The 25344-nt window shown below is 40.5% G+C and overlaps 1 protein-coding gene and 1 long non-coding RNA gene across 6 annotated transcripts in view; one reads left to right on the plus strand and one right to left on the minus strand.

The window, feature by feature from the left end:
- The first annotated feature begins 1286 nt into the window (after positions 1-1286).
- The window catches only part of FOXJ3 (forkhead box J3), a 141777-nt gene continuing 117719 nt past the window's right edge, over positions 1287-25344 (plus strand). For 2 of the 5 annotated variants that reach the window (XM_072771645.1, XM_072771646.1), the window contains exons 1-2: positions 1287-1617; positions 24892-24952. In XM_072771645.1, the coding sequence (XP_072627746.1) occupies positions 1302-1617; positions 24892-24952 (377 nt within the window). In that variant the 5' untranslated portion in view covers positions 1287-1301. Of the gene's footprint in view, positions 1618-2104; positions 2245-24891; positions 24953-25344 lie in introns of those variants that run through there. The other 3 variants (XM_072771648.1, XM_072771650.1, XM_072771649.1) reach the window with 3 other exon arrangements.
- LOC140602328 (uncharacterized) overlaps positions 13703-25344 on the minus strand; it is a 57858-nt gene continuing 46216 nt past the window's right edge. The window contains exon 5 of the long non-coding RNA XR_012005279.1: positions 13703-14185. This is a non-coding gene — a long non-coding RNA (uncharacterized lncRNA). The remainder of the gene's footprint in view (positions 14186-25344) is intronic.

Raw genomic sequence — 25344 nt, forward strand, 5'->3', positions numbered from 1 at the left:
GAAATGCCTCAGCTGAAGCTAGAAAGGAAGCTGGACTATGAAGATGTCAGGTTTGAATTCCAGCTGGTTTTTCTCTCCTGAGCCTCAATTTCATCAGCTGCAAAGATGAGCATAAGAGTCCTTTCTCACAGACTTGCGAAAGCATTGCATGAGAGGACACGTGAAAGCACCTGGCATGTGGTCTCCACTAGCTGGACAGTCCACCAGGTCGGAGCTTTGGCTTGTTCTCCACTGAGGCCCCAGCACCTAACACATGGTTTGGCTTTGTTGAATAAACCTACTACTACTACTACTACTACTACTATTATTATTATTATTTTAAGATTTCATTTATTCACTAGAGAGAGAGCAGCACATGAGCAGGGGAGGCAGCAGAGGGAGAGGGAGAAGCAGGCTCCCCTCTGAGCAGGGAGCCCAACATGGAACGCAATCCCAGGACCCTGAGATTGTGACCTGAGTGGAATTCAGATGTATAACCAACTGTCTGGCATAACCCAGGTGCCCCAAATAAAACTAATATTGATAAATAAACTGCTATTGTTAAAAAAAAAAAAATCCCAAGCCCTACCGTCCTCCAGTTTTCTTCACATCTCTTACCCTGGTCTCTTTTCAGCCATAGCGCTGAATACCTTTTAACACACCAAATAATTTTCTTGTTAGGTTAATCGCCTTTCTCTCCACAATAAATGAAAGCTCCGAAAGGGAAGGATGCTTCCTCCTCCTCCTCTCTCTCTACTGTTTGCTGATGCATCCAAAGCACTAAAATAGTGTCTGACAACCTTAATAGTAATTGGCAAGTATTTGTTGGACAAATGCGTGAATGAACCTTTTTATTTTCAGAGACTTGCTAGCGTCTTAAATATAGAAAAGGAGGGCAGCCCGGGTGGCTCAGTGGTTTAGCGCCGCCTTCAGCCCGGGGCCTGATCCTGGAGACCCGGGATCCAGTCCCACGTCGGGCTCCCGGTGCATGCAGCCTGCTTCTCCCTCTGCCTGTGTCTCTGCATCTCTCTCTCTCCTCTCTGTGTATGCTCATGAATAAAAAATTAATTAATTAATTAAAATGGAATACAGGAGTACTTTGAATGCCCAGCGCCTAGAAATGTTTGGCCAATGGCAGGTGTTCAGTGTTTGCTGAAGGAGCTGGGTACTCAGCTCCTTAACTACCTGAGGTCTTTATCCGATTCCCTACCAGACCATTGTCAAAAAAAGGTTCCTAGGGCCAATTCGCATCGAACACTGAGCACCTACTGTGAGCTCAAATGCATGCTTGGTGCTCGCCTTTTAGAGACGTGACTGACCCAATGATGCAACAACAGATTAGAGGTCTGAACGTAATCAAGCATGAAATTACAGGGCAGATCCGCAGGGCTAATAATCTAGAGAAGGAAACCGTGAAGATTGACGTAGAAGGAGATTCCGAGTTCACGTCTTCCGAGCTACCCTTGTGCAGGTTCCACCTGTTGGGAGCAAGGACCGTAACCGGGACAACAGGTGTCGCATCAGAAGGGCCTCGGTGCTGTGCTCTCAGCAGGAAGCTAAGGCTCGACCGGGGATGGGCTCGGTGGACGGGTCTAGAAGCCTGGGCTCGACCGCGCCAGCTGCCCGCGCCGTGCAAAGGTGGAAACGGGGTCCGGTTTCCCGGCGGGGGCGGAGGCGGAGGCGGAGGCGGAGGCGGAGGCGCTCGTCGCCACCGCGAGGGGGCGGGGGGGGGGGCGGACAAGGTCACAGGGCGCCGTGGCTCTGGGGCCCGAGGAGTCCGGGAGCCGCGGGTCCCTGCCGTCCCCCACTACGGGGCCGCCCCCAGTCCCCAGCCGCCGCTCGGAGGCGCAGGGACCCCCGGAAGCGCTCGGAACCGCCAGACGCGAGCCCCCGGCGCCCCGGGGCACTACTTGTCCCCGCGGAGGGATCCCGCGCGCGCCGATCCCGCGGAGGGGAGGGGACGCCGCCGACGCCGGGCCGGTGACGCGCTGACGCAGCGACGTCGCGGGGGGCGGGGCGGGAGGGGAGCGGGCCGGGAAGTAGTTCCGGGTGCGCGGCCCCGGATGTTGGCTGCTCCCGCCGCCGCCGCCGCCGTCGCCGCCGCCGCCGCCGCCGCCGCCGCCGCAGCCGCCGCCGCAGCCGCTCTCGGCGCTGCTCGGGGCCTCGGCCGCTCGCACCAGGCGCCGTTGGGGCCTTTCCCGGGGGGCGGAGACGCACGCAGCGGCCGGGGGCTCGGCCGGGCCGTCCCGGCCTGCGCAGCCTGAGGTGAGTGCCCGCCGCCCGGGCGGCGGGGCCGAGGCGGCGGGCGAGGAGGCGGGGCTGGGGCATCTCCCGGGACGGAGGCAGGGGCTGCCCTCCGCGAGACGGCGGCTCCCCTCTCGGCCGCGGCCGTGCGGCGGGGCGGCGGGGCGGCGGCGGCTGGCGGGCGGCGAGCGCTGCGTCCCTCCCTCCCCCGCGGCGCTCGGCCTCAGCTGCTGCTGCCCCTCAGCCGGGAAGCGGCGGCTCCGCGCCTGCCGCCCCTCCCCCAGCGGGGCCCCGGGGCGCCGGACGGGCTTCCCGGGGGCGCCGAGCGCGCGGACAGCGGCCGTCCGCCCCTCCCCGGGGCCTGCCCGCCGCCCCGCCGGCCCCCGACCTCGGCACGAGGCAGCTGCTTCCCCTCCGGCCCGGGGCGGGGCGGGGCGGGGCGGGGCGGGGGGGTCGGCCGCCGGGGGTGCCCTGCGGGTGCGGCCCGCGCACCCCGACGCCGCGTCCTCCGCGGGCACCGGGGCGAGCGGCCGCTCCATGCGGACGTGTTGCTGTCCCGTGTGTGTTGCATCCTGCCCACGTGGTAGGGTGTCTCCCCCCTCCCCCCTCCATTTTTCGCAGCTGGCGAGGAGGGAGGTCTGCGCCGTGCTCCGTCCTCCGAGGCTGGTCGTGGGGTCAGTGCGCGTCGCCCCGGCCGACCTTAGGTTGGGGGGCGGCGGGAGAAGCCGGCGTCGTACTCTCGGAAACTGGAAGCCGCGGGGGACGCGGCAGGGCTTACTTTCCCAGACCTCTTCCCTTCTGCGCTTTTAGCTGTTTTCGTCCCCCCCCCCCCCCCCGCCCCATCCGTTGCCTGCGACTCCACCGAGTGTGCTCTAGCTGCTGATGCACCGAGGTGTGCAGTTTGCACTTCTCCGTTCTACTTTCTGTGTGTCTGGTTGGCAGAGGTTTTTCTTTTTCTTTTCTTTTTTCCTCCTGTGTCGCGCCAGTTTACGTCTCCGTCTCTAAGCGGATTCCCGAATGAGCGGAGTCGGGCTGGCCAGGGACCGAGCGATCGGTGGGCATCTGTTTTGTTTTTTCCAGACCCTCATTCATTCATTCATTCATTCATTCATTTATTTTTATTTTTTATATTTTCCTTTTTGCTTCCCAGCGAGACGAGTGCGTGTTGTGGAAGTACTTACCTGCTTACCTGTATGGCTCTTGGAACGCGGCGCTCCGTAGTGTCCCTGAGTCCCAGAGGTCGTGGGAGCTCCTTTATATCACTTTTCCTGTTTTTTCTTTTTTTTTTTTTTTCTGTTGAGTATCTTTGCGCTCCTCTGTTTTCTGAAACTGGTTTTGAAACGCGTTTTGGGGGTAGTTTGTTTTCCTTTAATGTCCGCGTCCCAGGTTGAGGGCTCCTTGCATCTTCCCGTGTCTCGCTCCTGTGTGACCACAGATTGCTCCCTTAACAGGGCGCAGGCTGCACTCGCAGTGAGAGAAGCCTTATTCCTCCTAGACCAGAGCAAATATTTATACAAAAGCAGCAGCTCCCTTCACTTTTCTGTTTGGATGGCATATATTCATGAGGTGGGATTGAATTCTTAAAGGTTTTCGTTTTTATGAGACACCTGAGGATTTTTGTTTTCTTTTAGTGTCTCGGAGTTGAGGTGAATCTCGTTACCGATATTTGTGATACTGGGAACTTTTCATGTATTTATGAGGTGTTTGTTGGCTGGGGTCAGGACATGTTTATTTTGGCTCTCTTTGGTTCATTAGTTTGGGCCAAATAAAAAAAATCCTTAATATTACGAAGTCACTTTTTAGATTCCAAGTTGGCTGGCATTCTCTTTCTTGATTTTTTTTTTTTTTTTTTTTGCGTTGTGCATTCTTTTTGAGTGTATATATATATTTCCTTTTATGTGGTACAATTGTTAGTGTATTCTATGCAAAATAAAAATATTTAAATACAGATTCTATCTGCTTTCATTATGCTAAGTATGGGTGGGGCAGTGGAAAATAGAGACTGTTTTTCTGATGTATTCTGAAGCATATTTTTTTTTAGCAAGTCAGCATTTGTGTCCTGAAAAATACTGTGCTGTGTGTGAAGTAGTCTGTGTGAAGAGACACGGGAATAAAATATGTCTCTATCTATAAATGCTTCAACTTCTATGGGGAAACAACACGTAACATACGTGTTCATAAACCACCAAGCAACATCAGACGCCTGATTGGGATAACAATGCCCAACCTCAAAAGTATAAGTGAGATTTGCAAAAGATAGGAATTTTCAGAGGGGAGGAGATGTATTCTAGGAGAGTGAAGGAGTATTTACAGAGATAGAGAAGTGACAATGTGTATAAAAGATACAGCAAGCGGGTTGACCTGCACAAAGAGTCTGGATTGGTAAGTAGTCATAAATGAATTCAGGATTAGTGAGTGGGTATTGGTTGAGGACCTATCAAGAATGTAATGTTTAGTTTGTTGGGGTACCATATTGGATTCTAGACTAGAAGTAAGATAGTGCATATTGTTCCTGAGGAAGGTTTTGTATTATCGGAGTGTTCTGGAGTGAGGAGACTGACAAGAATGGTCTTGGAGAATTTGGGGAATAAGATGAGGGTCTGATACAAGGTAATGATTATTATGGAAATAAAATAATACCTAACATTTATTATTTCCTGTATGCCAGGGATTGTTCTAAGCTCATTACATGTATTTATCTCAGAATCTTCTTAAAGGTCTTACTATTTTTTTTTTTTTTTTTAAGATTTTATTTATTCATGAGAGACAGAGAGAGGCAGAGACACAGGCAGAGGGAGAAGCAGGCTCCATGCGGGAAGCCTGACACGGGACTTGATCCTGGGACTCCAGGATCACACACAGTGCTAGACCACTTAGCCACCCAGGCATCCCCGAGATCTTACTATTCTTATGAAGAAATTGAGTTACAGAGAGGTTAAGTAACCTGTCCCAAATCCTTGCAGAGCCAGGATTTGAACCCCGGCAGTCTCATCTTTGAGCTTTTGCACTTAATTGTTAAATGAAACTGTCCTAAGAAAGAAACATAGGATATGTAAGAAGATGTATGTGTGAGTAAAAATTAATTTGAACTTAGTGATGATTGTGGACGAAGGGAAGATAGCAAATAAAACATTAAAAGATAAAAGCCTAGAGTCCTGGGAGGATGATTGATAATAGGAAATTAGGAAAGTATCACTGTGGGGCAACATTAATTGGGGTAAAATCAGTTTTTCAGTAGCAGGCTAGTTTCTTGCCAGTCCTGATGGTCTTTTCTCCTTGCTGGTCTGACTCTGGAAATGAAGACTAGTTTAAGCAAAACAATTAGAAAAACATCTTTTTTTTTTTTTTTTTTAAAGATTTTTATTTATTTATTTGTGAGAGGGAGAGAGTAGGAGAGCACAAGTATTGGAGAGAGAGAAGCAGGCTGCCCATCCAGTGAGGAGTCCAGGATTCTGGAATCATGACCTGGGCCAATGGCAGCTGCTTTACCAACTGAGCCACCCTAGCACCCTGAAGAACAGATACCTATTTGGAAGAAAAAAATGTACTCCACATTGCAAAGTCACATAGAAATAGGATAGAAATTATTTTAGTTGAGCCTCAGTACTGCTTCCCAGCCTTAGAAAAGACCATAAAGAATGACTAGAGTAACATTGAAATATTTGTGGTACATTACTATAGGATTAATAGAGATAAAAATATTGATTGTTCACTGACCAGGGCTGTAGATGGTAGTAAAAAACAGGTGAGTAGATGAGTGATAGGAAGTTAGTAGTATGATGGTGAAAGGCCTTTGAGGTTTGGAATTTTGGGTGACGTTATAGACTAACAGGTAAACATTCTGAGGAGAACCAGGAAGTACATCAGTGCTATATGGAAGCCAAGGATAGGAGAAGTAGTATGGTTGATAAGTGTCAGAGATAGTCTGAAAGTTCAAAAACAATCAGCATGGTGAAGACTATTATTCAAGTAGGCCTGGGAAGTAAATTTTAACCTTAGAATTTTGAAAGGAAAGAATAGGTGTTTGATTTGTTTTCCACAGAAGGATTTGTAGAGACATTATGGTCTGGTGTGGTAATTTTTTTAAAAAGATTTATTTATTTTAGGGGGTGGGGAGAGAGAGGGAGAGTCTAAAGCCGACTTTGTGCTGTGTGTGGAGCCTGACGCAGGGCTCTTCTTACAAGCCTGAGATCACAACCTGAGCCGAAACCAAGAGTCAGACTCTTAAGCTAATGTACCACCCAGGGGGCCCCGGTGTTGTAATTTTAAGGATTTTTTTCCTAATGCTTCCACCAGTCTCTTTCTTGTCCACATGTCAGAGCTACTCAAATATCAGAAAATTCACTTTTTTTTTTCCTTAAAAAGAGAAACAAATGTATTCTAAAACCAGTGACTTTATACTTGAATGGTTCTCACAAACTTTTCTTACTCTTTTTTTTTAAGTTTTATTGAGGTATAATTTACATAGTATATAGTTTGCTCATCCAAATTATACAGTTCAATGGTTTTTAGTATATTTAGTATATTAAGTTGTACGTCCATCACCACAGTCATCTTTAGTCATTTCATCAACCCATAAGAGAAAGTCTGTATTCTGTTCTGGACATTGCATATAAATGGAATCATAACAGCATAAGGTATCTGGGTTCTTTGACTTAGCATAATGTTTCAAGCGTTATCCATCTTGAGGTTTGTATCAGTATCTCATTCCTTTTTATTGCTGAATAATACTCCATTGTATGGCTATACTACTTTTTATTTATCCCTTCATTAGTTGGACATTTGGGTTTCTTATTCTTGTAAAAACCTTTCCCTTTCTTCATCTTAGCCCTTACTTGTCAATCTTATTCCTCCAGTGGCTTTTCTTTTAGATTGTAACCTCTGCTATGCATTCTAATAGGAATTGGGGATATAAAAATGAGTAAGACATGGCCCTTGAACACTTAACATATATTTTCTCATACATCATCTCATTTCATATCACAACAGTCCTGTGATGTAGGCAAAGCATTTTTTTAAGATGAGTGATTCAAAGTTTAGGTGACTTGCTCAAGATTGTACATCTAAATCTGTAATAGAGCTGTGGGATCTTCTTAGTCCATGTTCATTGCCATTTCTGCTACTCTGTGCTATTGTCTAAGTTAAAGGATTCCTATGTGAATTTCTGGATAATTACAGGGGCTGGGAAATCTTCTTAGTAAATCAGTAATTTTTAATGATTAATCTTTAGGACTTAAAATGAAGAAATCTGTATGTGTGTGTATTTTTTTTTTAAACCAGATTCTGTCACTTGTTTGCTGTGTGATTTAGAGAAGTCATTTCATATTCCTGTCTTTTCTTCAGATCACCAGTGAGTATTTATGTGATGATAATAATAGTAGAGAACATTTTCTGAAGCCTTAGTATGGGTCCAAAACTTACTATGAGTACTTTACGTTTATTATTAATATAATCCTTATAACAACTCTAAAAGGTAGGTTTTATTTTTATTAATTTTATAGGCACAGAGAAGAAACAGGCACAGAGAGATTAAGTAGCTTGTCTGAGATTCTATAGCCAGGGATGGAAAGAGGCAGGATTTGAACGCCTGCAGTCTATTTTCAGAACTTAGTGGCTGTTAATCACTACATTGTACTGCTTACTGTGTTATGAGTTAATAGAGGGTAATATTTCAAGTAAGGGCATGATGAGAGTATGAAGATTGGATATTGAGTATGTTGGGGAAGCAAACAGCAAAATTAAAGCTGACATTGTGTCCACATTTTTTAAAACTACGAACCTGATTCTAGTGTACAGAGATACATGTTGTTTATGCTTACAGGCACCTTTTTTGTTTGTCCTTCCTAACAGCCTTTCAACTCAGAAATTGCATTATTTTCAGTGCTCTTCACCATTGGCTTTGGTAATCACTTAGCTTTTCACGTTGCAGCTGTTCAGAAACCTTGGCTTGGGACAGCTAAAGCTTACTTTTACCTCTCCTCAGCCTTTCTATAACTGAATTTTCGTTTTCCATTTTCAACAGTTAGTGTTTCAGTCCTAGATAGAGGTATTCTACCCTCCTTCACTTGAAAACTCAGAAAACATCGCAGTGGCATTTTATAACAACTGTCAAAAAAATTTGATCATCTTAATTGGCATAATTGGATTTTAGTGCACAAATAACAAGAACCAAAGCACAGTGTTTTGGTTAAAGAGATTGACTTACACTGAAATTGGAAAAGGCATCTGCTATACAGGATTTTGGATTTAATAGAATTTGTTATAACCAGATCAGCAAAGCATTATTACTGTGGGCCATCTGTTGGGATATGGAAATAGCTTTGTTATATGGAACCAGATGTTGTATTTATATTTATAACAATGGCATTCTACTTATTTTAAGTAACCTTTGTAGTTAGGTAGCTTCGGCTTCTATTCTACATGACATACTAACTGATAACCTGAGAATGTGATGTCTTTCAAACTGGTTATTACTTTTTTATAGAATTAAGACAAAGCAACTGAAACAGAAAGCAAATGAGACTTATACATGTCAGACTTTTGTACTGTGACAAGGTAAAATATAGGATAAATAAGAATATGATTTTATTAGGACCGTATTCAAGAACTCTTTTTTTTTTTTTTAGATTTTATTTATTTATTCATGAGAGACCAGAGAGAGAGAGAGAGAGAGAGAGAGAGAGGCAGAGACACAGGCAGAGGGAGAAGCAGGTTCCACGCAGGGAGCCTGATGTGGGACTCGATCCCAGGACTTCAGGATCATACCCTGGACTGAAGGCAGGCGCTAAACCTCTGAGCAACCCAGGGATCCCCAAGAACTCTTACTTTGACACATTTAATAAAGCGTAGAATCTAATAATTACTAAACCACTCTGGTTTCTTAAAAATTTTAGCATAAATGTGAAGTGATTTTGTTTTGGTATAATCAGACCTACATTGCCACTGTCCTGCCTGACTTTATTTCCTATCATCAATGGGTAATGGACTCCCACTTATGGAATGTAATAAGAGGAACTGACTGTTGTTGGAACATAATCTTAGAGGACTCTCTTTTGAGTTGAATGCTAATAGTTTAGGAGTGGGCAAAGTCCTTGTGTGGGAGTTTTTAGAGTCTCTATAAACTTTACATGTTGGCTTTCTTAGTCCATTTGGGCTACTACAACAAAATACCACAGCCTAAGTAGCTTGTAAGTAACAGAAGTTTATTGCTTATGTTCTGGAGGCTATAAAGTCTAAGATCAAAGCACCAGCATTGTTGCCTTTTGGTGAAGGCCCCCTTCCTGGTTCATAGCTGGCACCTTAACATAGTGGAACTCCAAGGGATCCCTCTGGAGTCTCTTACAGGTTACTAATCTCATTCATGAAGGCTCTACTCTTAAGACCTAAGCACCTCCCAAAGACCTACTTAATATCATTTTGGGGGGTGAGGATTTCAACATGTGAATTTTAGAGGGGACAGAAACATTCAAACTCTAGCATAGCATTAACTATTTTTTCATTATCTTCATCTGTAGAGAGAGGGTCATGAAGAATTGGGTCACATATGGGAGAGGGTCACTGAAGAGTTGATCCATTATTCCAGGATGACCCTATATTTGAAGGATACTACCCAGTAAACTTTCAGCTAAACTTTTCACCTGGAGTACAAAGCTAAAAGCTGTAACTGAATTCACCTACTGGAGAGCATCCTGCCCAGTGGTACAATGATATCAAGGAAATAAGATTGATCTGATTGTTAGAGTGCTGATGTTATCCTATTTAAAGATCTCAGAAATTAGGATTAGAATTTTTCTTAAAGTTGAGACCTGTCTTTACTGTATATTGATACACAGATTTGTGAGGGGAATGGATGAGGGGTCAGACTACTAGAACTCGCTAATAATTTCAAATTCTGTTTGCTTACAGAGAGATGGGAGTACAATATGGTAAAAACAAGTTATTGTTGAGATCCTAGATTTTGGTTGGTGGCCACATGGATGCTTATTAAATTGTTAAAAATGACTAAAGGTTTTGTGCCTTGGCTGTAGAACTTTGGGAAGTACAGACATACAACAGTCAAATATGCTGTAATCAGGAGCAAATTGACTGTCCTAGCAGGAGATGAATAATATATGGCATCATTTTCTGCTAGTGTGGTTGGGTCTGTGAATTTATAACATGCTTTACCTGTCTACCCTGTGTGTAAGGAGTTCTTAATGGTGTTGTCTCACCATGTGTGTGTGTGTATGTGTGTGTGTGTGTGTATAGTTAGTATCACCATCGGAAAAGGCATTTTGCATATTTGGGGAAGTACTGTTTTATAATCTATATTATAGGGGATGTGTGTTTTGGAAAAATATCCATCTTACATTTGAATAATACTTTCTGAAAAGCATTTTCTCTGATCTGTTGGATTTTGGAACCTTGCAACAGCCCAGTAATAGTGGTAGGGCAAATAATACACCTATTATTGATAAATAGAGAAAATGATACAAGTTAAGACTTAGTGTTACTCAAGTCCTTTAATAGAGCAGAGACAGGAACAAAGATCTTGCATTCTGTTTCTGGTCTTGTACTCTTCATAGAAAACTGGCAAAATTTTTATAAAGAACATACTTTGGATTTTTGAGGTAGAAATTAGAGGTTATGGACCCCAAAGGACCTGGGCTATGTAGAGCAGAATTTGTCTTGTGATAATATCAGACTAGGGACTTAAAACTATTGAGAACAACTTCTTCCCTTGTTAAATTTGGGTCTATTTCCAGTTGTTGGATATATTTTTACTTGAGTCTGCTTTCTTTGTCTTTGTAGAATTTTGGAGGCAAGGAGGGAGATAGAATCAAAAGGGACACTTTCAAGAATTACAAAATAGCAGATTTGGTCTTATGGAAGTACATATCTATAACATGTAGACATTAAGAAAATGTTCCTGGAACATGAATCTGCTGAGGGAACTTAGGTTACTGTCATAATGTGAGTCTATTGTCTCTTGCCTAGGGGGTAGGAAGAGTAATAGTATATAAAGAAGTTACAACTGCATAGAAAAAAAATTTTGAAAGAAAGCATCACAATGAGTAGTCTTTATTTTCTCCTTTAACCTGTTTATATTTTCTGAGTTCTCTACTGTGAGCTTATATCATTTTTATAATCAGAACAATTAAACATGTATGAGAATTTAGAGGATTCAGAGAAATGTGAATCATAACACTTTTGAAAAGCATTTTAAACACTTGGTGCTATCACAGTATTTTGCTTTCTAGACAGTTAGGTTCATAAATCAGTTTGATAATAAATTATTTCATTATAATCTATTGGTTAAGTTGTAGGTGTAATAAGTGTTTTGGGTTTTCTTCACATTAGAATTTGGTCATTTAGCTTTGCTGATTAAGGAATTAATTTTAGTTCCCTAGAAGCAACCAAGACTTTAGGTTTACTTACAGTAATTACTTATCAATAAGTGATCTTAAAATAGCACTGTGGTTTATAATGAAAACTAGACTTAAGATCTGCTTGTATGCTACCATATCACTGGCATGTTTCTAATAAGAAAAACCGCTTGTTAGTGCTTCTTTAAGGTACTGTTTTCTTTCTTTCTTTTTCTTTTTTAAGATTTTATTTATTTAAGAGAGAGAGAGAGTGAATGAGAGCACAAGCATGGGGGAGGGGGGGATCAGGGCAGAGGGAGAGGGAGAAGCTGGCTCTCTGCCGAGCAAGAAGCCTGATGTGGGGCTCAATCCCACGACTCCGGGATCATGACCTGAGCTGAAGGCAGGCTCTTAACCAACTAAGCCATCCAGGTGCCCCATAAGGTGCTGTTTTCATTCAGGGACATTGGACTCATTAATTTCTCTGACTTGTTGCTCATTTATTCACTGTTTGTGCTATGTCCTGGGCATTCTACTAAATGCTGGGGAAACAAGTAGAAGACAGGGTTCTTGCCAGCAAAGACTACAGCTTTTAGTTTGAGAGAGAGACTGCAGAGAAAACCTTTGTTATGTAGAGGTATCTTCTTCTCTAGTTTTTTATTTTGTTTATTTTTTTTTTCTCTAGTTTTTAACTAAAAAGCCAGAATGGCTACCTTTGGTTTTTGAAGAACTTAATGTATTTAGTGGTGTCTGTAGAGATCTTTAAGAGGAGCGAATGGCTTCATAGTTATTCCTCTGCCTGCAAAATATTCAGTCATCTAAAGAATTTCCTCATCTAAGGAGTATTTTTTTTCCCCCGCTAAGGAACAGTTTTTATTAAGGTAAATGATCTATGCTTTCAGATTAGCTTTGGGAGCAATGTTTTGCTTTTAGATTCTTTTAGAATAGAGACTGTGTCTCTATACTTAGCACTGTAAATGACATTAACAGGCATTATTATATATTCACTATAGTTGTAAGTGAAAGGGTACTTAATGTTTAAGTTTAATTTTAAGATTTTTTTTGGAAGGATTTTATTTGAGAGAGAAAGAGAGTGAGTGAGCGGGAGGAGCAGAAAGCGAGGGAAAAAGAATCTGAAGCAGACTCTGCACTGAGTGGGGAGCTAACTTGGGGCTTGATCCCACAACCGCTATGAGATCGTGACCGGAGTCAAAACTAAGGGTCTGACCCTTTAACTGACTGAGCCACCCAGATGCCCCTGGAATTTTAAAATTGATACAAATCTATTTTATCAAAAGTTTTCTTTTGTCTAAAATAGAAGTAAAGTAGTTCCTAAATTTTAAGAGTTAATCCTTTATTTAGGCCAGTGAGATTTCCCTCTAAAGCTCTTCATACATACTTACTTGGCTACCCTTAGAACACCTATAGTCACTGAACACCTGTAAGGTAGGCTGCATTAGTTCTAATTGAGGCAGCATTTCCTTTAACTTCATCTCTTAGTCCTCTGTGGAACAGTAGAGACCTAGTTTGCGTTCTTTAACAAGATAATCCTTCAAGTATTTCAGTGATTATTCCACAAATATTTCTTGAACACCTGTGCATGCAAGACACTGTCTTGGGCATTATGAGAAATCTGAAGGTAATTAAGAGGCATAGTCTATTTGCAAGGAACTGATACAGAAAAAAAGCCATTGGCTTGTTGAAAAGTGAGTTTTTGCTTATGATCAGAAAAGCTTTGTGGAGGAGATGATATTTGAATTAAGATTAGTGATGGATGTTCTAGGCTGATAGCATAATAAAAAACCTAGAGATATGGGAGCACAATGCAAGTTAGAGGAGTAGCAAGAGGATCACTTGTCTTTTCACAAAGTATCATCCAGAATATTAAAAGTGTTCATTGTATCCCTAGCACTTAGAGAAATGTTTGGCAAATATTTGGGGCTTGGTGAATTTCTGTTGCATGAACAAATGGTTCCAATTGGAAATACTGAATGAACATCCTTCCTGAAGAATCATAAAGCACTTGAGGATGTTGAACACTATGGTAAGTCTGTTAGAGAAAAAAAAGTTCATCTCAAACTTAACTTACCTGACAATGGAATCCTTATTAACTCTTGAAATCCTCTGGAAAATAATATCCTCAGGGTCTCTATGGTTGAGGTGACAAGGAAAGCAGGGAAATGTTTTCTTCTCCATATTAAACACACCCAGTTTTTTCGGACATTCTGCACTTACATTTGGCTTCTAAACTCCTCACTAGGTTGATATCTCTCCCTGCAAGCGTTCTAGCTTGTAAGTGTTATTAAAATGTGACGCTCAAAACAGAGTATAATACTCCAGTTGTGAACCAACCAGGGAAGAGTGCTTGGGACCAGGGCCCTTCCTTGATCTGGATACTATTCTTTTAATGAAGTTTAAGATTGTATTTTGTTTCTTTTTAGCAGCTGAGTCACTCTCTTGGCTCATATTCAGTTCTCATATTAATTTACAAGAAGTTCTTTGAGTAGATTCAGAGAGATTTCCTATTAGTAGAGCTAACAAATGAATGCCGGTTTTCTTCTGATTGAGTCTAGGCTGTTTTCTTCAGAAGTACCAGTCATTCTTAAGCTTCCTGAAATCTGAGAAAGAAAAGAAAAAGAATTAATTGTACAGTGCTGGAGTTGACCAAGTAACAGGAAGGTCCACAAGTGCATTGCTGAGTATTTGCAAAAGTAGGTAAAGTATAATGAATCCTCATATACCCATCACAGGTCTGTCATTAAGCTATTTGCCACATATGCCTCAACAGCCTTCCTTTCCTTTCCTTTCCTTTCCTTTCCTTTCCTTTCCTTTCCTTTCCTTTCCCTTTCCTTTCCCTTTCCTTTCCCTTTCCTTTCCCTTTCCTTTCCCTTTCCTTTCCCTTTCCTTTCCCTTTCCTTTCCCTTTCCTTTCCCTTTCCTTTCCCTTTCCTTTCCCTTTCCTTTCCCTTTCCTTTCCCTTTCCTTTCCCTTTCCTTTCCCTTTCCTTTCCCTTTCCTTTCCCTTTCCTTTCCCTTTCCTTTCCCTTTCCTTTCCCTTTCCTTTCCCTTTCCTTTCCCTTTCCTTTCCCTTTCCTTTCCCTTTCCTTTCCCTTTCCTTTCCCTTTCCTTTCCCTTTCCTTTCCCTTTCCTTTCCCTTTCCTTTCCCTTTCCTTTCCTTTCCTTTCCTTTCCTTTCCTTTCCTTTCCTTTCCTTTCCTTTCCTTTCTTTTCTTTCTTCTTATTTTATTTATTTTTTTAAGTCTTAAAAATATTTTGAGAGAGAGAATGAGCCTGGGGGAAGGGTAGAGGGAGAGGGACAGACAGGTTCTCTGCTGAGCAGGGAGCCCCACTCGGTGCTTGATCCCAAGAACCCTGGGATCATGGTCTGAGCCACAGGCAGACACTTAACTGACTGAGCCACCCAGGTGCCCCCAGAAAGGTTAATTTGACATGTACCTGGACCACTAGTAGCCAGCAATCCAATGTTAGAGATAGATGGATACAAAACAACACAAAGCAGATTATTTGCCTTCCAGTGTCATGCGTTGATTATATATTTTTGGTTTTTTTCCTGGAAAATGCTGCCAGTGGAATCTTAACCATTACTTTAGTCATGTATTGATGAGGAACCCCCAGGTGATTCCCTCTTGAATCTATCTAAATTATACTGTTTTTGCTTGGTACTCAGTGTTCCCACTAGCTCCCACCTTTAACAGATGTGGAACTCAAGGCACAACCTCCTTTTTTTTTTTTTAAAAGAAATTTATATAATTGTGCAGAATTTTCATTTTTCAAACAAGATTATTGACATTTTGAGAGCAGAAACCTTGTTATTTTCTGTGTAATATTGGGAAGCTTATATTAATAAGTATTTATGGAGAGTATGGGTACCCATGCTAGTGGTCCTATTCTTGCTTCCTCTTACCCCCCCCCCCCCACACACACACAAGAGTCAGCCAAAGCTTTTGCTAGTTAAAAGTAAATAATCCAGATCTTAGTCTCTTCTCTTAACCCCAGAAGCCTCCTTTAAAAATAAAAGCCCTTTCAGTGGTCTGAATCACAGATGATAGATACGTGGTTTGCATGTGGCCATTTCCCCATCACTTTGTCCATGGCAAACTACTAATTACTGGTTGTTTTTAGACATGACCTCCTCAGAGTAGCACTTCAGGTAGCTATTACCTATTGAACATAATTGGTAAATGATATGAAGCCTTTCTGCTAGCCATGTTGTAAACCAGTAGTTCCTGTGCATCAGAATCAGCTGATATACTTTTATTTAACAAATTCCCTAGGTTTCACCCTAGACTTGAGTCAGGGTTTTTAGTGATGGGATAAAATTTGTTCTTACAATGTTGGCAGTGGTTTGTGGACTGCCTTTGGACCAGACAGGTAATTTTTATTTTGTTAAACAGCTCTAGCAGTGGGAGACTGTAGCTTCCTATCTTTTTGGTTGCAGTACAGTATGACATTCCTCTGGTGATCAGTACATTCTGATGTGTTCAGTTTACTTTTCAGGGATATGGTAGGATCTCTTGCTTTGAATTACACCAGGCAAAGCACATGAATCAAATGCCCAAGATAAAGATACAGGATCCAGAGAGGTGGCATCTTGGCTTTCTAAATATAACTGAGTTTAAATTTAAAGCCTCAAAACCCTTCAGCCTTCTGAAAGCCTATTCTGTTTAGTGAATACCTTTAAAAGTTTAAAGTGGAAGAGTTCAACATTTTTGATTAAGTAAACAATCTTTTGAATTTTTCATATTTCAGTACATTCAATAAAAGTGACTTGAACATAATATTTAATTTCATATACTTTTGTCAGATTTTCCATTAAAAACAAATCTATAAATTGGGAACAAGTTCTTTATTAGACCACATAATAGGATTTTAGGACTGGAAATTGTGGTTAAGTTATTGAGCAGAGTAGAGAGACTGAAGCTTCAGGATTACCCAGTGAGTTAATGACAGACCCAGAAATAGAATCCTGTGTTATTTACTTGGGTTATGATTTAGTTTGAAGAGGGTGGCCTGTGATCTGTTTACATAAATTGCAGGAAGTAAGGTTTGGGGTTTGTAAAAAGCTATATAGTTCTGTGTTGTTTGGCCAAGAAGCTCCTCTCTCCCCCACATTTACCACCTGTTTGATTGACACCAGACCTAAACTATGGAGTTCAGGAAAGAGGCAGTTAGTTCAGACTCCTTAGTCTTAAAACAGTCTTAAAAAGCTAAAAGCTGATTGTTGCTTGGCATGCACTTTTTTTTTTTTTTAATCTTCCGTTATTAGAGAACAACAAGACTTGTCCTTGTTTTAGGAGGAGAGTGGCAGTTAACCTAAGTAGTTGATTTGTAGATACTAGTAGAATTTTCTCTAGAATTTTGTATAAAACTTTTTTTTGTGAACCGTAAGGGTATCTTCATTAAACATGTTTAATTAATAGATGGTGCAGTTTGGAAATAGTGGAACTCACCAGAAAACAAACTTTCCTGAACCACTAATGATTCAGGGGTTATATATTTGAAAATATTGCTGTGGTAGCATTGCTTTCTGGTGAAGTCATTACTTTTTTACTCTACCTTTCCTGTTCCAGTTTGGGGGTGGGGGTGGGGGTGGCTCCTGTGGCACTAGCGAAGGAAGCAGGAACTTAAGAACATTTGTGTGATGGAGTTCTAAACTTCTCTCATTTTTTGAAGCTTTATTGAGATAGAATTCATATACAGTTCACCTGTTTAAAGTGTGAAATTCAGTGTTTTTAATGTATTCACAGGGTTGTGTAAGCATCACTGCAGTCTAATTTTAGAACATCTTCCTCTCTCTGAAAGAAACTCCATACCCAGTCAGTCCCCTTTAGTCCCCTACTCCTCAGACCCTAAGAAACTACTAATCTTATTAAATGTAACCAGTGATCCACAGTCTAACTACTAATATAAATTTGCCTGTTTTGGACATTTGATGTAAATAGAATCATGTAGTCTTGTGACTGCTTTCTTTCACATAGCATGTTTTCCAGGATCATGTTGTAGCATGTATCATTCCTTTTTATTACCAATTACTATTCCACTGTATGGATATAGCATATCTTACTTATCCATCAACTAATGGGCATTTGGATTTTTACTTTTTTGCTGTTAAGATTTAATGCTGCTATGAACATTTGTGTATAGATTTTTCTATGCATGAATGTTTTCATTTCTTTGGTATATACCCTAGGAGTGGAGTGGCTGTGTCATATGGTAACTGTTTAACTTTTTAGTAAACTGCTCAACTGTTTGTGAAGTGGCTGTGCTCTTTTACATTTCCACTAGCAATATATAAGTTTCAGTTTCTCTACACCTTTGCAACACTTGTTATTGTCTATTTTTTTTTATTATAGTTATCCTGGTGAGTATGAAGTGGTATCATTGTGGTTTTGATTTGCATTTCCCTGATGATTAATCTTTTCATGTGCTTAATGGACACTTACAGATCTTAGTAACTTTTATCTTTGCCCTTTTATTTTTGCAGTCAGATGCTCTACCCATGAGCTGTATCTCCAAATTTTTGCCCACTTTAAATTGTGTTACTTTTTTATTATTGTGTTTTAAGGGTTTTTCATATATTCTGGATACTTGTTTTTCTAACTGCAGATTGGTCCTAAATTATTTGCCTTGAAGTAGCGAGAGGTAGTTGATGGATGCAGATTTTATTTAAAAGGTCTAGTGAGTTTTCAGTCAGATTTTGTTCTTAGTTTACCTGGACTCTCTTTTTTCACTGCTTGTGGAACCTGTTCTATTCATTTATTGAACAAACATGACAGTTAACTATATACTAGGTTCTGGGGATGTAACAGAATGAAACAAACTTTTTCTCTGCTTTCCAGTGGGAGAGAAACAGTAAAACAGGTCATATCTGTTGGTGATCAGCTGTAAAGAAAACAGGGTAATGGGGGATGCAGTGTGATGAATGTTGTAACATATTCACCTTCTCTGATTCCTTAATCTGTTCCTCTCTGACTGCTTGACCTTATTGCATTTCCCATTTATTTTCATTTTGTTCAATTTGTAGCTAAACCTGTATTTTAGCTACAAACCCAGTCTTAATTCTTAACCCTTTTGCAGTCTATTTTTTTTTTTGTTTTCACTAGGACACAAAATCTACCCTCTTACTATTAATTCTCTTTTAATAAAAGCCAATATTCTGTTTTCATCATGTGTCCATCTTAACATGTAGCATTATTGCTTTTCCTGTGCATTAAATCACTTGCAGCGATCTCCGGTACAATTTTCTTAAAAAAAAATTTTTTTTTTTAACTAGTTCCTCTTCTCTTAATTATCAGAGCTCTCCAAAGTTATGTTTGGCCTCTCGTTTTCCTTTAATACTCCCGTGGTGAATTGATCATTCTCACATGATTTTTTTTTTTTTTTTTAAGTTTTATTTATTCATGAGAGACAGAGAGAGAGAGAGAGAGGCAGAGGGAGAAGGCAGGCTCCTTGCAGGGAGCCTGATGTGGGACTCAATCCCTGGACCTGGGATCACGCCCTGAGAGAGAGAGAGAGAGAGAGAGAGAGAGAGGCAGAGGGAGAAGGCAGGCTCCTTGCAGGGAGCCTGATGTGGGACTCAATCCCTGGACCTGGGATCACGCCCTGAGATGAAGGCAGATGCTCAACTCCTGAGCCACCCAGGCGTCCCAATTCTCACATGATTTTAATTGCTTTCTGGAGCATAGGACTCTGAGATCTCACTTTTTAGCTCAAGCTGCTCCAATACCTTCAGGTGGAGGTGAGATGGGCAGCTTATGGCTACTCAGCAGGATTCTTTTCCCTTTACTCCATCCTCTGGCAGATTTCTTTTGTTCAGGCTGATTAAGATAGGTAATTTCTTTGACTGCAATAATAATTACCTGTGACTAATGGTATAACAAGTCACAATGCTCAGTTAAGTAATATGAGTCAAAGGGGTTATTCCTTCATGGATGCTAGTGAATTTTATACTTTCAAGTCTTTTATTAGACAGGCCTAAGTTCAGAAGTAGAAAAAAAAAAAAGGAATAGTCTCTTAACCTCTAGTGCTGTAGCATTTATTTTAAACAAACTTGTAGTTCTTTTTTCTAAGGTTACACTGATGCTTTCATTCAAGCTGTAGTCACTGAGAAACTGAGGCATGAATCTTCTCTTTTGTAGAATAGGAAATTAAGCCTTAGAGAAATTAATAGTACCTAAGGTCACTGTTGGTATTCCAATCTATGTCTTGACTCAAGGTCGTGAATGTTGAGTTCTTTGTAAACTTATAAAGCATTACATCTCTGTGTCAGTGGGAGAGGGAAAATTAGATAAGAATTAGGGAGCTTTTTAAAAATACTTCATCCCATTTCACCTCCTGCTCCTAAATAATGCGTTATTATACTACTGTTAGTCTGATAAACATCTTCCTAAATGTAAATACTTTATAACTCATATATATATATATTTTTTTAACTCATATATTTTATTAAAAAATTTAAGTAATCTCTGTGCCTACTGTGGGGCTCAAACTCACAACTCTAAGATCAAGCTCGCATGCTCTACTGAGTTAGCCATGTGCCCCTGTAACTCAATTTAATATACACTTGAAGACTGCTTATCTTAAAAGGAATTCCATAATCTTGTGTTGGTGACGGTATAGAGTACAGTTGCTTCTATTGGAGCATACTCATCAGTGAATGATTCATCTTTACCACTCATTTTCTGGTTGCCATTCTATACAAACCTACTTGTATGTTGGTTTTTAAAGGGTTTGGAGAAAATTCTACTAGGTGCTTTTGACACTAGCTCAAACTGTATAAATTATGGATATAAATGAATGAATGAATATATTCAACTATAGCTGGCTTCAGAAATGTGAGTTTGTAATTCAGAGGACACTGGGACTTTCCTGACCGAACTGTAAACTTTAGCCTTCTTTTCTTTCCATGTTGCTGGTCATTTGCTGGGTAGAGAGAAGATTGGCAGATGTTTGTTCTTTCAGTTAACCAGCCTAGAGTTCACCATTTAGGAGGAGTAATCTAGATTAAAAATGAATTAAAATTCAGATTAAAAACTGAAACTAAGGCATTGAGGCTAAAGCAAATCAGAAAGATACCTGGGAGCTAGAGTTGGTAGTAAATGGTAACTAATTGGGGGTCCTAAGGTTGTTGATGTTTGGGGGACTCAAAATATAAGATCCTTTTCCCTGGCCTGAGGAGGGAATTTTGAACTGAGGAGTTTAACGAGAACCAACAGAAGAAAAAAAGTTATTTTTTATTTTTTTATTATTTTTTAAGATTTTATTTATTCATGAGAGACAGAGAGGCAGAGACACAGGCAGAGGGAGAAGCAGGCTCCATGCAGGGAGCCTGATGTGGGACTCGATCCTGGGGACTGCAGGATCACGCCCTGTGCCGAAGGCAGGTGCTAAACCACTGAGCCACCCAGGGATCCCAAAATTACTGTTTTTAAATATAGTTTTTTATTGAGCTACAAACTCACATACCATAAAGTTTCCATTTTAAGGCATATAATTGGGTGATTTTATACTGAAGGTTTTTTTTTTTTTTAGAGATTTTTATTTATATTTATTTGAGAGAGAAAAGAGGGAGAGAATTAGCACTAGTGGAGGGAGGAACAGTGGGAGAGGGACAAGCAGACTGCCACTGAGCGTGGAGCCCAATGTGGGGCTTGATCCCATGACTCTGAGATCATGACTGAGCTGAAACTAAGGGTCAGACACTCAGTTGACTGAGCACACAGGTGCCTCTATACTAAAGGTTTTTATTCACAAATTTGTACAATTGTCACTGCTATTGAGTGCCAGAACACTTTCATCATTCCAAAAAAAAAAAAGCCTGATAGAAGTGTCCCCCCCCCCCCCCCCCCCCCCCCCGCCGTTCCCTCATCTTCTGGTCACTACTAATCTGTTTTCCAAATATGTGATCTATTGTGTCTGACTTCTTTCACTTAGCATAAGGCTCTCAAGGTCATCCATGTTGTATCTTGTAACAGGTCTTCATTCCTTTTTATGACTGAATAATATTGTATATTATATGAATATTGTATACCACAATATACCAAATGTGGTATACCACATTTCATTTATCCATTCATAAGTTGAACATTTGGTTTATTTCCACTTTTTGGCCATTATAAGTAATAACTGCTATGAAAATTTGTATGCAAGTTTTTGCACATATATGTTTTAAATTCTGTTGGGCATGCACACACATGTACCTGCGTGAGTGTGTCCATCTATCCATCCCCAAGAGGATTTCTTTTCTATAAACACATACATACATATGTGTGTAGGATTGAATTGCTGGGTCATATGGTAACTTTTGGAGGAGTTAACTTTGTTTTTGCTAAAGCTGATGTTGTAGAATATTACAGAATGTGATTTAGATTTTAAAGTCAAGTGGGCTGGCTCACTCTCCATTCTTTTATCCCTACCTACGAATCTAGACCATGGGACAGCCCATCTGATACGTAGATTGTTAGGGTCAACAGATCAGTGCATCCAGATCACTCACTGCCTGTGGAGTCCTGATGTAGAGTCCCGAGTTAGCTCTACCCAGTAATCAAGTTACTTACCTCTTCGGTGGGGAGTGGGTTAAGAGCTCAAGAGTGTTTAGAGAAGTCATTTCTCATAGAAATCAAAAAATGGAAAGAGGTGTTCTGTTTTAACAAAGGCAAAGAAAGGAGTTAGGCTAAAAGGCCATTCTTAAGTAAAAGGACTTATGTCATTTTATGATAGGAACTTTATTAAAGAAAGATGATCATTTTTGCTTTGGAAAGACAGATTTGTTTTTTCCAGGATGGAATGTTGTTAGATATTTATGTTCGGAGATAGGAGATTGATCCCTGTTAGAGATACAGATTTGAGAGTCATACAGGTAATTGAAACAGAGGAGTAGTTAATCACTCATAAAGTAAAACAGAAAAAAAAAAAGGCTTTAGTAGGGTTGCCTGGGTGTCTTAGTGGTTGAGTGTCTGCTTTTAGCTCAGGTTGTGAACCCTGGGTCCTAGGATTGAGTCCGCATCAGGCTCCCTGAAGGGATCCTTCTTCCTGTGCCTTTGTCTCTGCCTCTCTCATTGAATAAGTAAATAAAATCTTTTTTTTTTTTTTTTTTTTAAGGGTCTAGTAATTACCATATCTGGAGATCTTTGAGGTTTTGGTTCTGTAAACTGATACTTCAGCTTTATCTTACTCTAAGGTGGCTTGTTTCCTTTTGTGTTTTTTTTTTTTTTTTAATTTATTTATTCATGAGAGACATAGACAGGGATAAGCAGGCTCCCTGGAAGAGCCGGATGCAGGACTTGATCCCAGACTCTGGGATCACACCCTAAACCGAAGGCAGATGCTCAACTGCTGAGTCACCCAGGTGTCCCTCCTGGGTTTTGTGATACCCCCCTTCTGGGTTTTGTGATTTTTGATTGTGAATTTATTTATTTTGGTACCTTATCTGGGAGTTCTAGGCCTAGATCAAAGGCAGATTCCCCAGAGAGGATTTGCATTTGTTTTTCTCAAGGACAGGTGGGGAATAATACCATTCTAGGACTACTGTAAACAGAATTCTAAGTATGAAGCTTTTTAAACCGTGAGAGGGGAGAGTCAGCTTAGGTGAGAGTCAGCTTAGGTGAGAGTCAGCTTAGGTGAGAGTCAGCTTATGATTATCAGTATCAGGGGAGATACTGGTTTACTGCAATCATAGGCCCCCATCCCCTGGCTGGCACTCAGTGCCAAGGGTAAGCAAGCAAGTTTTCCTTGCTATCTCTTGGGTACCTGGACTTTGCCTCTTGTACCTTGGGCCCCATTAGGCCTTCTAAGTGCAAGCTGAAATTCATAGGGTTTGGCACAATGCCTTGAAGGCGAATGAAAGCTGGTTTCAGTTCCCTGCATACTTCTTTAGTTTCTCTGTTATATTTAGTTTTTAGGCCTTGATCAGATGTTATTTTCCTTCAGGATTATTGACTAATTTTTAAAGATTTTGGAAGATTTTATCCAATGTTTGTAATTTTCAGTGACATGTTGATTAAGCTATCTATTCTGTCATTTTGGCAGGAATAGAAGTGCCTTGTCTCTCTCTAGTGTATGCAAGAACAAATAGATGCAAGGAATTCATTCAGCCTCTAGCTTAAAGGTTATAACCTTGGGACAGAATCTAATGTTTTGTTTGGTCCACATTGTATTTAGAAAAGAAAAATCAGGAGAATGCAAATAAAATTTTGGATATCTTGCTTATCTTGAAAAATTAGTTCTTAGAATATTGGGTTTGCAATTAATTCTCCTTAGCAGCAATTGGCTGGAACTGGGAATAGCAGCTGATCCATCTCCTTCAGTGTGAACATGTTCTCTTTAGTTGTACACACTCTCCACTATTTGTGCAGTGTATACATATGTTTATGCTTATGCCCATTCCAAGTTCTCTCATTCATGTTACCTGTAGACATTTGTGGATCATCCTTGTGCCCGGTAGTAGTACTAATAGACAACATTACATTTGTTCATTGATTTTAATTCTAACAACAAACCTGGAATTTATCCCTGATGAGTAAATAGAATTATGTAGGCAGTATTTATTCCCAAGTTACAGATGAAGAATCTTAGGTTCAGTGAGGTTACATAAATTCTTTAAGGTCTTTTAGTGTCATAGTTAATTTTTTTTATAAGATTTTATTTATTCATGAGAGAGAGAGAGAGAGAGAGAGGCAGAGACACAGGCATAGGGAGGCAGAGGGAGAAGCAGGCTCCATGCAGGGAGCCCGAGCGGGACTTGATCCTGGGACTCCAGGCCCACTCCTTGGGCCAAAGGCAGGCACTAAACCGCTGAGCCACCCAGGGACCCCCATAGTTGATTTTGAACCTAGAGTTTCTTATTCAAAACTCCTGTTTGAGTGCTATTTTTAACTTTAAGTGATGGAACTGTTCTTTCTTCAGGTGAAGTCTTAAGTCCAGTATAAAAGAAATCAATAAAGATAACACTGTTTTGACTGAAGAGTAGATGGTATAGGGGACAATTATGTGAGGATGGGAACCTGCAATACTCATTATTATACTCTCTGTATAATATTTAGCATAACAAGTTGTTGAATTTTATGTTTTCAGCTCCTTTGGAGTTGGAATTATAGTGTGTTTTTCTTATGCTTCCTGGTATGTCTGTCTTCAGTATAATTCCTCTCATTGTATAATAGCATTTTTGATTCATGAAAGTATGTGTTCAGGTAGAGTTGAATATTTTAGCCTTCTATTTGTTTTCAGAGTGTTTTAATTAGAAATGAATCTTATTTATAGTTTAATATACTTTGGAGCTTCTGATAACTAACTTTTCTTTACTTTTCAGATTCTCTTTGTGGCCAGATGGGTTTGTATGGACAGGCTTGTCCATCTGTAACTTCATTAAGGTGAGTGCTCTTCTTTTCCTTACTGGAATGTGTAATATTTTAAAAGTTCATCTGGTCAGGTCATATTAGAATGAATTTCAAGGTAAGGTTCGTAATAAAATATTGTTTTGTCAGTGCTATTTGATGGGTTGGGAGATATTTTTGTGTATGGAGATATTTGTAGTAATGGGATTTGGATTTTAATTTTCAACTACTTAATTTACGTATGTTCTTATACATGGAATAACAAAATTTTTATACTTTTTTTAAAAAAATTATTCTGCTTTCTACTTGTTTTAATTAGAAAGTATACAGTAGAGTTTGATTGCTTTTGTAGCAGATTAAATAAGACTAGTTTTATCTATTTTTATCTCTTTCTAAATCATGATATAAATATACCGAGATTATCCTCA

This window comes from Canis lupus, chromosome 13 (genome assembly GCF_048164855.1).
Source record: "Canis lupus baileyi chromosome 13, mCanLup2.hap1, whole genome shotgun sequence".
Taxonomy (NCBI): Eukaryota; Metazoa; Chordata; class Mammalia; order Carnivora; family Canidae; genus Canis; species Canis lupus.